The 12,500-nt window shown below is 30.1% G+C and overlaps 3 protein-coding genes, 1 long non-coding RNA gene and 1 other non-coding gene across 10 annotated transcripts in view; 3 read left to right on the forward strand and 2 right to left on the reverse strand.

The window, feature by feature from the left end:
- The window catches only part of LOC124953888 (myeloid differentiation primary response protein MyD88-like), a 3,849-nt gene extending 935 nt beyond the window's left edge, over positions 1-2,914 (reverse strand). The window contains exons 1-7 of one of the 5 annotated variants that reach the window (XM_047505897.1): positions 2,824-2,914; positions 2,115-2,245; positions 1,798-1,994; positions 1,531-1,626; positions 1,337-1,461; positions 1,090-1,258; positions 1-1,002 (exon numbers count right to left, since the gene is read on the reverse strand). The exon at positions 1-1,002 is cut by the window's left edge and continues 934 nt beyond it. In XM_047505897.1, the coding sequence (XP_047361853.1) occupies positions 620-1,002; positions 1,090-1,258; positions 1,337-1,461; positions 1,531-1,626; positions 1,798-1,994; positions 2,115-2,224 (1,080 nt within the window). In that variant the 5' untranslated portion in view covers positions 2,225-2,245; positions 2,824-2,914 and the 3' untranslated portion in view covers positions 1-619. Of the gene's footprint in view, positions 1,003-1,089; positions 1,259-1,336; positions 1,462-1,530; positions 1,627-1,797; positions 1,995-2,114; positions 2,246-2,396; positions 2,751-2,823 lie in introns of those variants that run through there. The other 4 variants (XM_047505898.1, XM_047505896.1, XM_047505900.1 and 1 more) reach the window with 4 other exon arrangements.
- Positions 2,915-3,328: 414 nt separating this feature from the next.
- LOC124953981 lies at positions 3,329-3,519 on the forward strand. The gene has a single exon (XR_007102402.1). It is a non-coding gene; the product is annotated as a U2 spliceosomal RNA (small nuclear RNA).
- A 758-nt stretch (positions 3,520-4,277) lies between these two features.
- LOC124953624 lies at positions 4,278-7,957 on the forward strand. The gene is made up of 2 exons (XR_007102275.1): positions 4,278-4,703; positions 7,399-7,957. It is a non-coding gene; the product is annotated as an uncharacterized LOC124953624 (long non-coding RNA).
- On the reverse strand, positions 6,033-8,498 carry LOC124953619 (peroxisome biogenesis factor 2). Its single transcript, XM_047505249.1, has 2 exons — positions 7,633-8,498; positions 6,033-7,179 (listed from the first exon to the last, which is right to left on the reverse strand). The coding sequence occupies exon 2, from the start codon at positions 7,160-7,162 to the stop codon at positions 6,281-6,283; it is 882 nt and encodes a 293-aa protein (XP_047361205.1). The 5' UTR covers positions 7,163-7,179; positions 7,633-8,498; the 3' UTR covers positions 6,033-6,280.
- An 877-nt stretch (positions 8,499-9,375) lies between these two features.
- LOC124953616 (stress-activated protein kinase JNK) overlaps positions 9,376-12,500 on the forward strand; it is a 173,700-nt gene continuing 170,575 nt past the window's right edge. Inside the window, exon 1 of one of the 2 annotated variants that reach the window (XM_047505238.1) lies at positions 9,376-9,407. The gene's annotated coding sequence lies outside the window, so the exon portion shown is untranslated. The remainder of the gene's footprint in view (positions 9,408-12,500) is intronic. The other variant, XM_047505240.1, reaches the window with a different exon arrangement.

Genomic DNA, 12,500 nt, shown 5'->3' on the forward strand with positions numbered 1-12,500 from the left:
TAAATAACGGTCCAGCAGAATGTTAAAAACGTTCGTAAGTGGGTCTGTTATCTAAGTCAAAAGCAGAACGAAGATAATCGCCATTATCGTCGTCAGCGAAGTCATGAAAATTTCGGTCGTCAAGAACGTAGACGTAATCCTTGCAATCCCGCGTCAAGAACATACAGAAGAAGAGGTAGAGTCGCAGGACGAAGAGGAAAAAAAGAAGAATAGTTGATGGAGGAAGAAGAGCAAAGAACAATATTAATTGCATTAGGATAATATTAATTCTCTTAAAAATATATATTTTATAGTTCCTGGTTTTTTAAATATTAAAAAAATAGAGTTATAAACAATAAATATTAATTTACTATGAATATGAAGTTGTAAATTTTCTAATATGAGGTATAAAATTGAAGTATAGATATTACAAAAAAATACTTCTATTATTTACATTGTTTTTTATCGTCAAAAGTAGCGTAGACATTTGAAATATCCAAGTCAAGTAAAACATTCTATATACACACATACACACATGTATGTATATATATATATATATATATAGTCACAGATTTGCATATTTACATATGTACATTATATAAATGAATTTTTACATAATTATTGAAAAATATTTTATCTCTCATGACTTTAACAACATCTTTCTAATTGTTTTAATTTTTTTAAATCTTTTCTTCTTGGACTCATTTTCTTTAGATTTATCTTTGCTTATATCCGTTGAATCTGTTGTAATATCTAATGTACTTAAATTATCCAGAGACGGCAAATAAGGAATGGTTTCATGACTTTCTTCTTTAGTTTCTTGTTTGAATGTTATTTTTAATAATTCTTGCTCCTTTATATTTTCATTATGTAATGTATTTGAAACTTGGATGGAATCTCTTAATCGTCCCCAAAAATCATATAAACCGACTCGAGTATAATCAAGAATACACATATACCTAAGTTGAATCGGTAGTACACACTTTTTGTATAAACAAGGTATAATTTTTCTCTGACGCTTATCTATGAGATAAAATTTATGAATATCAAAAACGTATAAAATATTTTTATATAAATATATATATATATATTTTAACTTTTGATACCTACCAATGCTTACAGCTTGAGCATAATTCAAAAAAAACTCGTTTGCAGAACTCTTAAAAAAATTAGGAGATATTATTATGATCATTCTATTACAACGCTCTGATATAAGAGTCATCACAGCCTCATGTTCAAAACTAATACCTCCTATTAAATCTCGATCCTTTACACAAAGCTACAAATATTTCATAAAAAAGATTATAATATTATTTTATATTATAATATCATTTTTAATATTACTGATCATTCTTACTTTTATGTTGAATTTTTCAAGCTGATCTATCATTTCATTTGCAAAGTCAATATCTTCATTAGCATACAATACAAAAGCATCATATCTCTGATTTTCTAAACCTTGTTTAATTCTATAAATATCATCTATAAAATATAAAAGAAACGATATGATAATATACAGTAAAATAGATAGAATATAATCTTAATACTAACCTACTGTTAGTACTTTAGTATCGACATTTTCCTCGATCGCTTCAATTGTTATTTGAGACTTTTCCAAACATTCTAAATATTTTTTAATATCCTCATCTGTAATATAGATTATGTTTTATTTATATTTTAATTTATCTCGATTTTTATAATTTAGATTTATTTAGATTTTATATATTTCATTATACTTATCGCATAGTATTAGTACAAATCGGTATAGTAATGATATAGTTATAGTATAAGCACAAATATAGCATGAAAATTACTAACCGATAAATTGTTGAATATCATCAATAATATCCCATCTTTCTAGCGTAGATAACATATGTAGCAAGTTTGCAATATCATCATTACTTTTTCTTTTTATAACAGTATTTAGAATAAACATAGTTTGATCAGAATGAGACGATACCAAAGGTAGAAGTTCACCTTCTATATTTGCTAAATGTGCAAGACCTCTCCAATCTCTATGACGCAACAATGATATAATGAATAATATTTAAGACGTTAAAAAAAATGTAGATCTGATAAAATATTCCATTGTTCTTATAAAACGAAAAGCGAAGTTAAAATAAAATAATGATTACCTGGGTAAACCATTATCGCATGGAAGAAATTTTGTAGGATTTAATAGGTTAGAAATAGTATTTTTAGTTCTTATGGATAGGGCCGTTAATGGTACCATTGATAAATCCATTGTTATAATGATTAACGTTCACTTGTAAATAAACAAAAACTTAACAATATATCACGCGGTTAAATTCAAACAATTATATTCGACTTTATTCTCACTACGATTCTGTATATACACGTGACACGAGTTATGTTTTATAATAAAATATATCAACCTGTTTCTAATCTAAACTAACCTCAACAACCACATTACTTTTTCCATTCGCATTATTATTTGATTTTTTCTTTTTTTTTTTTTATTCCTCTTACAATCTGATGTACGCTAAATTTAACTAGTAATTATTATTGAAAAAAACAAAGAAAAGAAAAAAGAGAAAAAAAGGAAAAATATAAACGGAAATAAGCGTATACACCTACAATAACATCTGCATCGTTCACGCGCGACTAAATTAATCTTATGGACTGCGTGTTTTTATGTCGCACATAAACCATCACTCTTCAGATATACTACTCGAAATGACTGTACCATTTGAAATGAACTTTTGTAAAATTAAGAAAAAAAGATGCGAAGAAAATAATCTTTATATGTATATATAATATTTCTTTCTATTTATCTCTCGTAACGCATAATTTTTTATTTTTTAATACAATCTTTAATACTACCTTAAGAGTTGTTTATGTTCAATAACGGAAAAACAAATGAAGATTGCAATGTATTTTCTTTTCAATTTCTTGACTTATAAAAACAAAGCACTCGTAAATACTTTTTAATCAAAAATAATATTATTTTTGTTGCTCTTTTATTCTATGAAAAAATACAATAAAAAAAAAATCTATAATTTATAGTATTCTTTATATTACGAAAATAAAATTACACTCAAGTCGCAAAATATTGTTCTTGTAAAAAAATATCATTTTTACGTCCGACTCTTTGATTATAATTTTTATTATTATTATTATTATTATTATTATTATTATTATTATTATTATTATTATTATTATTATTATTGTATAAATGTTGTCCAAATGATCGTACTTGTCATTAGTTCTGTGAACATCCGCCAAAGATAGAAATAATACGCAATATGACCACTACGTGTCGCAGTATATTCAATATCATTTTACGACATGAAGAAGCTTATTTAAACGACTTCAAAGATTGAACGTTATCGCTTCTCGGCCTATGGCTAAGATCAAAGTGTAGTATCTGTTCTTATCAGCTTAATATCTGATACGCTGCTCATAGAGTAGCCAGAATATTAGCTAGATTTTTGGAATTTGGCGGAAGGCTGGGGCTTGCTCCGCCTCTGCCGGGGGTTGAGCCGGTATTGCAGTACCACCGGATTCAGCCCGTCATAATATAATTAAAAACAAAAATTCTCGAAAATAATTTCTCCCCACAAAAAATATTAACATGTAAAATACATTAATTATTTTTATTTGGAAGAACGAAGAAAATCTCTTCCAAAACTTGCAAAATTAAAAAAAAAATTCAATAATCACTCTCTTGACTCACGTTCATATGTCACGTTTGTTAATGTTTTAACGTTTTATAACTGTGCTTAGAATATATAATTACTAACAAAAAATGATATCAAATAGGTAATGATGGGGCAGAAGAGAGAGAAGAGAAGTTCAGAAAAAAATCTTTAAAGAAATATTAATTATTTATTCTAAAGAACTTTAGGAATTAAAAATTGTTGAAGAAAATTAAAAATTGTTGAAGTCACGAACAGAATAGGTTAGTAAAGGTACTACATCATATAAAAAAAAAGGACACAAAGATTGATCGAAGAGAAAACTTGACTTGCGAATTAAATAGGAGCCACTCCTTTCAGGAAGAAGATAAGAAATAATAGAAAAAAATAGATCCTTTTTATTACCAATTAGTATCAACTAGTCACTGTGTTTTTAATTAAAGTCTGTTTGTTAGTGCCATTTCTCGATTTATTGTTAACTTATTTCGTGGCACTCAACATTCGTAATAATAGTAATAATGGTAATATCATAAAATTTCATTAATGTAGAATTATAAAGTAACTTAAATTATTTTCGTATAGAGAGAGAGAGAGAGAGAGAGAGAGAGAGAGAGAGAGAGAGAGAGAGAGAGAGAGAGAGAGAGAGAATATAAAATATTTTACATAATACATGTCCTTCAACAATATTTTTTATTTAAATTTTTAACTTTTATTTTTTATTTGATAGTTTTATTTTTTAAACATAGAATCTCACGTTCTCTTCGCGCTAATTAATAAATTCGCGCTACTGTTTTAAAATTTATTTAAACGATTCTCATTGGACGAACGTATTCATCTGTGAGTACCTGTGAGAAGCTTGCAAGATGAGGACCAATCAGAGAACGATAACCAAGAACCAATCAATAAGCGAGATAGAAAAATAAGAAAGTAACTACCTTCGTTTAACGTTCTCAATGTTTCTTTTTATCTTACAGAATTCGTTTTTCTCACTGTAACAAATGTAGATACATATATATATATATGTATATACACACACATATATTTCTTCATATACTTTGAATTAAGGTAAATATATAAAATAATAAATATAATAGGAAACATCAAATTTTATCGTTATATGTAAAAAAATTCTATGGTCATAGTTCGTTCGTGGATAAACAAAAAAAAAAAATTGTAATAATCGAGTTTTATATTATCTCTCTTACTATTCAATAAGTTTGTTTTGTTTTTTATAAGAACAAAAAGACATTCTCTCGTTTTACGTTCATTTGAAACTACTATCATTACTACCACTGCTACTACTATTAATACTACTACTACTAATATTGTAATAATAATGAGTATAATGATAAAAAAACGAAGTAGAAGAGAAATATATATATATATATATATTCACTTTACAACGTAAAATGTATATGTAGAAGGAGAGTATAATTACTATCTAAATTAACAATCGTGTAATAGTTTAAACATTACAAAGCTAATAACCTTAACTTCCCTTAAATATTAAAATTATTCGTATTATTATTAAATATTAAATCATTGTGTCAAGATAAATTTTATAAAAAAAGAAACAAAAACAAGTTTATCAATGACATTTACGGTTTTTGAGTTATTTATGTTTCATATTTCGAAAAGTAAACCTGATAGAGGAATTGAATAAATTAATATTTAAACAATAGTACATTCGCTTAAACGTTACAAAGCACGGAATACTCCTCAAATATAAAATAGTTTTTATTTAATATTTCAATACGATTAAATTTTGAATTTGAAGTCGTTACTTTCATCTAATATCAACATAAACAAACCTTTGATTGACTTGTACGATTAACGCATCAGTTCTATTCTGTATTCCAACGAGTAAACATCGAAGCTCTCTCTCTCTTTCTCTCTCTTTCTCTTTTTAAACGTGAATATTTGAAAATTAATACTTTCGATAATTTTATATTTATTTAAATAATATACAGATTTGGATAAAATAATATTTAAACAATAATACATTCGGTGCCTACAGTCAGATGACGCTTATATGGTCAAATATTTTCTAAATAGTATCAATTAATAATAATAATTAGTAGTATTAATATTTGATTAACTCTATTGGAATATATAATACAAATAATTACCTTAATAAAATTGATCGAGAATAAAATATATCGATATTACTGGCTGTCGATAAGATTCGAATTTAATGGTCGATAAAATGAGAATTATTTTTTTATCGATGATTAGTAAAACAAAAGACTATTATACAGATTCTATTATTTTTTGGATTTGTGGAAGCGAATTCGTGAATTGATTATTGTAAAAATAATTTATGCATGGAATAGATTGAATTAATTAATTATGTATGTTTACTTTGATAAAATAAGTTACCAACGAAGGGATTTCTGTTACCCAAACTCGATTATTATTATTATATACAATTTTAATTATGTCAAAAGGATATAACTTAAACAAGCTTATACATCCATTCAATAGTCGAATAATGAGGACAGTATTTCCTTATTATCTTTGTAGTTTATACTTTATTTATAGATGTCTCCCACGTCACATATGCTATGAGCCAAAGTTAATGAACATCTTTAATATATACAAAAATTCGCATACATAGTATCGTACACTAATTTTTAGAAAAATCACTGCAAATTGTCATTCTCGAATGGTGGATCAGGAACGGCAATATAATTTTTCATATCACAGTCGTGTAATTCGGTATCGCATTCTGGACAAAGAAATATCTTCATTGCAGTAAAATTTGCGCCCAAGCAGTAATAACAGAAAACGTGTTCACAACCAGCGTGCGTTGGTAAAATAGGTTTCTCTTTGCAGTAAGCACAGACAGTAGATTCATTCATAATTGGAAATGTTTTTTTAATTCCATCTTTCTTATTATGATACCAAAATCGTCTTATCTTTTGTTTTAAATAATGATAGTTTAACATAGGTATTCCCAATGTAAATAATTCCATTAAACCGTGCCAAAGAAGTTCTCTTGTCATATAAGAATATCCAATGGTTCTTGGCTTATGTTGATTTACAGAAACACTTGAAATGTTTAATAGTCTTTCGATCAAAAGAGGTTGAGTTCCACGATGTAAAAAACTTATTAAATTTATCAATTCCAGCAAGTGTACCAAACTGATTATCCACTGTACATAAATCTTCAACTTGTGCATTCTTTTGTGATTTGATATCATACCATTATCAATTAATCTATCTTTAATATAATTTGGCAAGAGTTTAAAAGCTAAATACAAAATAGATTTGAATTTATTTAAGTTGTCATAACGAAGATCAAGCATCTGTTGTCCAAATGTATGACTCTTGTATCTCAAGGAAAAATTCCAAATGAGAATTTTAAGAATAACTTTGATCTCCGGTTGCCACTTATCCATTTTACCAGGTGGACAGAATTTAAAGATTTCTTTTATCTGATTTTCAAAAACTTTATTAATCTCATCATCTAGTGACATGGCATCTAGCTGATTTACTCTAGACACATAAGGAATAGATGACATCTTTCAATATCTAAAAGCTAGAAAATAATAATAGACATTTCACAACACTATTCTTTGCTATCATATTATAATAATATTAGAATTTATTAATATATACGTATAAACCATTGAATAATTACAAATAATTGCATGAAAGCGTGTAACTTATTACATAATATGACAAATACAAAAAATGGAAATCAATGACAACCAAATATTAATATGACAATTGATATAATATAACTTTAACGTTTCAGAATATTTCTGTCGCACATAGAAGAAGAACGTATAAAAGAAAAAGAAAAGAAAAAGAAATAATCATTATATTCAATTCTTAATACGGAAAATCGAAATAATTTTACTTTGAAGTAAAGTCACTTTGAAGGTTATGGCACTAGGCAAACAAAATAAAATAAAAAAGAAAAAAAAAGAACAACAAAAAAAATAAGAAAGCAAAAAGAAGAGAAATTCAAACAATACATTTCACTCACATTGATATACTGTCGTAGAAAAATGTCGAACTTTTAACAGTCACGTTAAGGAATCATTGAGAATTAAAAGTGCGTAGAAAACTGTTCGATCCGAATTTCGTACCGTTGTGAGCTCTTTTTCTATTTTCTTTTCTTTCCATCGAATTTCTAAGCGAAATTATAAGATTGGATAAAAGATGTTGAAAATTATGATTAATGATTAAAATAATTATTATTCAACAAAATTTAAATTGTGTTTGTCATTTGTTTTCGCGGCATCAAAAATTATCGAAACGAAGAGTAAAAGAGAGACAGAGAAAGTAAAAGAGAGAGAGAGAGAGAGAGATAGAGAAAAAGAGAGAGAAGAGAGAGTGAGAGTGAGAGAGAGAGAGAGAGAGTGATAGAGAGAAGTTAGGAGTAGGAATAGGAGTAAGAGAGAAGAGACAAAGCTGGCCGCGCCGTCGCGGGAACACCACCATCTTGGGCCGCTTGCGATGACGTCATCGAGTGTGTCGCTGGCAAAGAAGAGAGCGGTGGTGGTCTCGGTTCCTCTCTCTCACCCGTCCCTTCCATCGTGCTCGCCCCGAGAGATATCATGTTTTCGTGATAAAGTTTGACGTTTTAACGGTGCGGCAGAACGTTAAAAACGTTCGTAAGTGGGCCCGTCGTTCAAGTGAAAAGCAGGACGAAGACACCGCCATCATCGCCGTCAGCGAAGCCACGGAAGCTTCGACCGTCAACGTAGACGTAGTCGCCGTAACCGCGTCGAGAATACACGGAGGAAGAGGTAGAGGAGCAGGAGAAGGAAGAGGAGAGAAGGAGGTAGTGGAGGAGGTGGAGGAGGAGGAGGTGGTAGTGGTGGTGGTGGTGTTGGTGGTGGTGCTGCTGCTGCTGCTGGTGAAGGTGGAGAAGGAAGAAGAGGAGGAGGTGGCGGTGGAGGTGGAGGCGGCGGCGGAGGAGGAGGAGGAGGAGGAGGTGAGTGTATATGACGATGATGGAAATTACGTAATCTCGAAGCGTCAGAGATAGAGATAGAAAGAGAGTGATCGAGTGAGTGAGTGAGCCCTGTGCATTTGTGTTAAAAGAGAGAGAAAGAGAGAGAGAGAGAGAATTTTCCGCGAAGTCACTTTCCACGCGTGGAAATGTGCCGTAGCACGCGTAACATCGATCTGCCACACGACTCTGGTACGTCGCGTACGTGCGACTCGTGCGAATAATCCTCCTACTACGTTTATCTTCTCTCGTCTGACAGGTTAACCTCAAATCTCAAGCGCACGCGGCGTTAACACACGCGTCTGCCTCGCCGCACTCGACGCACCTGCGAACGCGTCAACACCCTTTTCTCACCTTTTCTACTTCTCTTTTTTCTTTCTTTTTATTATTCTCTCTCTCTCTCTCTCTCTCTCTCTCTCTCTCTCTTTTTCTTTCATTATCTATCTTTTTATCGCTCTCTGTTTCTCTCTCTCTCTTTCTTTTTATTTAGTTGGCGCGCTTTCGCACGACCGATCATTCCAATCTAACCTCCAATCATATTCTCGAGAGACGTCGTGAAATTTCGGACATTTTCATAACTTCTTCCTTTCGATAAATCGATCTCTCTCTCTTTCTCTCTGTCTCTGTCTCTCTCTCTCTCCCTCTCTTTTTCTCTCTACCTCTCTCTCTCTCTCTCTCTCTCTCTCTCTCTCTCTCTCTCTCTCTCTCTCTCTCTCTCTCTCTCTCTCTCTCTCTCTCTCTCTCTTTACTCGAGAGGACACGTGATTTTTTTTAAGAAGTTCACGACAGTTTGTTAGGACAAGGTATATAAAGTGTTTTATAAATATACGTCATAAAATACGCGATGAGAAGAAGAGTGTGGCTTGGAGAGGAGGAAAAGTGGAAAGGAAAAGGAATTGAACACATGTTGGATTTCGCAGTCATTACAGTTCGATCGTGACGTATACATACATCCATACTTTTTCTTGTTTATTCTCTTTCTTTATTTTTTATTTATTTATTTATTTTTTTCTTTCGTTAGGTCGCGTTTTTTCAAATCGTCGTGTCGTCATCGTCGTTGTCGCGTGGATAATGTTTAAGTGTCCTCGATTAACTCGTGCCCGTTATCTCTTTCTCTCTCTCTCTCTCTCTCTCTTTCTCTTTCTCTCTCTTTCTGTCTTTCTTCTTTCTATTTTTTTTACTTCTTCAAATACGAAGAGGTGTATGAAAAAAAATAAAATAGTCCCGATAAGGAGAGACTGATAATACAATCGATTGTGTGCTTCAATTTTAGTTCGTTTTAACAATCGATATTTCGTTTTGTTTCGTTTCTTTTGTTTGTTTGTTCCTTACGATATAATTTATATATAACGAGGTATGACATTATTACGTATAACGAATTTAGAATAATTTGCATTGTCGATAAAAAGAAAAGGAGAAAAGGCGAAAAGGAAATAAAAAAGGAACAAACGATGCGTGCAGAATAAAGTGTTTATTATAACCTTCGTTATAAAAGTTTCCTCTGAACTATGTCAAAGTTATTACTATATTACACATACTCCGATTGTTTGTTTCTTTTAAGGTTAGGTGCTAGAAATCACAACGCCCTGAAGTTGTTGTATATGTTTCGCGTGCGTTAGCTTCGTCAGTATTTACTACGTATTTACTTACATGCGTATGTACAACCATAAATATATCGGCGTTGTTGCATTTTACGATCATTTTATATATATATACATATATACGATTTAGTTCATTTAAATTAATTAACATCGTAAACTTCCTTCGTAGAATTTAATATTAATTATATAAAATCCTACGTATGGTAAATGAAATTTTCGATATATATTTTCAAGTTGTGAAAACATTACGAAATATTTTGAGGTTAGTTCACACGAAATAACATCTCTTTTCTATGGATATTAAAATTGATTATATTTATTCGATTGACGAATACAATTGACAATGATATGATATCGGTTCGTCGAATTCATAGGAAAAGTATGATGTTAGAAGAAAGTAAATATGAAAAATTAGAAAAACAAAAAAGAAAAAGAAAAAAAAAAAGGAATGTATTGGATGGGTTATAAAAATTGGGCAAAATTTTCGGTGAAAAAAGATTGGTATGAAAAGTCGGAATGTGGTATGCGGGACCATTAGATCGAATTGAAACGAAAAGGGTGCGTTACGTATTCCGCGCGCGTTTTCACCGATCCATACGCGTCCCACGTGCATCCACGTGCAACCCCCATACAACGTTCGATTGATATGGCGAAATGGTGAATGCCACTGGTCGAACGGCATTCCTTTTCATTTGCATCACTTTGATTCGCCGACGACGCTATAGTAATCGTCACCTTTATTGCTCTTCCCATTATCATCATCATCATTATCATTATCATCGTCATCGTTATCATCATTTGTCGAAGTATTGTTCGAAATATTGACGAGAACTCGTCTACAATGTTGTATGTCATTTATGTACATATAATATTATTTTTTACGAAAGATTTTCTTCGAATTTGATTTAACAATTTTTTTTTTCTTTTTTTTTTTTTTGTTCAAGATCAATTTCGGTCGAAAATAAATATCGTATTTATAAAATAATTTATAATAGTTGGAACAAAAAGGACAAATCTATATTTAATCGGTTTATTTTTGTTACGTTTTATCGAGTATTAAATTGGAAAAAAAAATGAAGGACAATAAAAAATGTATGCTCTAAGATTTGACTAAGATTCAATTAGGTTCATCGAGAGAAGCTAACTGTTATATCATTATATGCGTTTTTATATTATTTATTTCGAAAGATTTTCTTTGAATTTGTCCAAACAATTTTTGTCCGTTCTTTTGTTTTTTTCTTTTCTTTTCTTCTTCTTCCTTTTTTTTTTCTTCTTTTCATTTTTGTTCGTTTCTCTTCAAGATCAATTTCGGTCGAAAATAAAAATCGTATTTATAAAAGTAACTTATACTGGTTCGAACAAAAAGGACAAATCTATATTTAATCGATTTATTTTTGTTACATTTTATCGAGTATTAAATTAAAAAAAAAAAAAAAAAAGAAAAAAAAAAGAACATAAAAAAAAAAAAGAAAAAGAAAAAAGATACAAAATGGAAGCTCCTTTCGATTTGACTAGGATCTCAGTTGGATTCGACAAAAAGAGATATTTCTCCTTTTTCACGTGATCTTAATTTACGAGAGTCCTCGCTTTAACTCTTGTCACCAAGCATCGTTATTTATCGATGTCCCCTAAATCCGTCCGCGACCGCACGCTTACGCGAATTTCGTTCGTTATTTTTCCATTCGATATTATTACACCATTCTTCAATCCACCGTTTCGATAAATCACTCAAAGAGTTATTCCTACCTAATAACGAACGTCGAACGCGCGTGAGACGAGAATAGAAGAAGAAGAAGGAAAAAAAAAGGGGGAAAAAAAAAAAACAAAAAAGAAGAAAAAAAAATTCATACCTTACTTTTAATCGATACTTTTTATTTTCTATTTTATTTATAAATACAATTTACCAATCATATTTGCTTATATCGAGATGATCCCGCAATATCGATGTATTTATATGCGTAATGTAAATACGTAACTTAAATATACACAAATGTTGCTCGCTAATGCAGGCGAAGTCGACGGATTAATTAATATTTTCTTTTTTCTCTTTTGTTTTCTATCTGTTATTTTTTTTTTATTTTTTTATTTTATTTTTTTTTTTTTTTTTTTTTTTTTTTTTTCTTTCTTTTTATTTTTATTTTTACTCGCAACTTTTGCCCGCAAATCGATAGATCAATATTTTGATCCGTTGAACGCAAAAGCTTCTTTTCTTTTTTTATTTTTTACCGAGGAATTAACGAAAAAAAGGGAAAGAAGAAAAAAATAAATAAATAACCCGACATCGAGCGAATAAAA

This window comes from Vespa velutina, chromosome 13 (assembly GCF_912470025.1).
Source record: "Vespa velutina chromosome 13, iVesVel2.1, whole genome shotgun sequence".
NCBI classification, from domain to species: domain Eukaryota; kingdom Metazoa; phylum Arthropoda; class Insecta; order Hymenoptera; family Vespidae; genus Vespa; species Vespa velutina.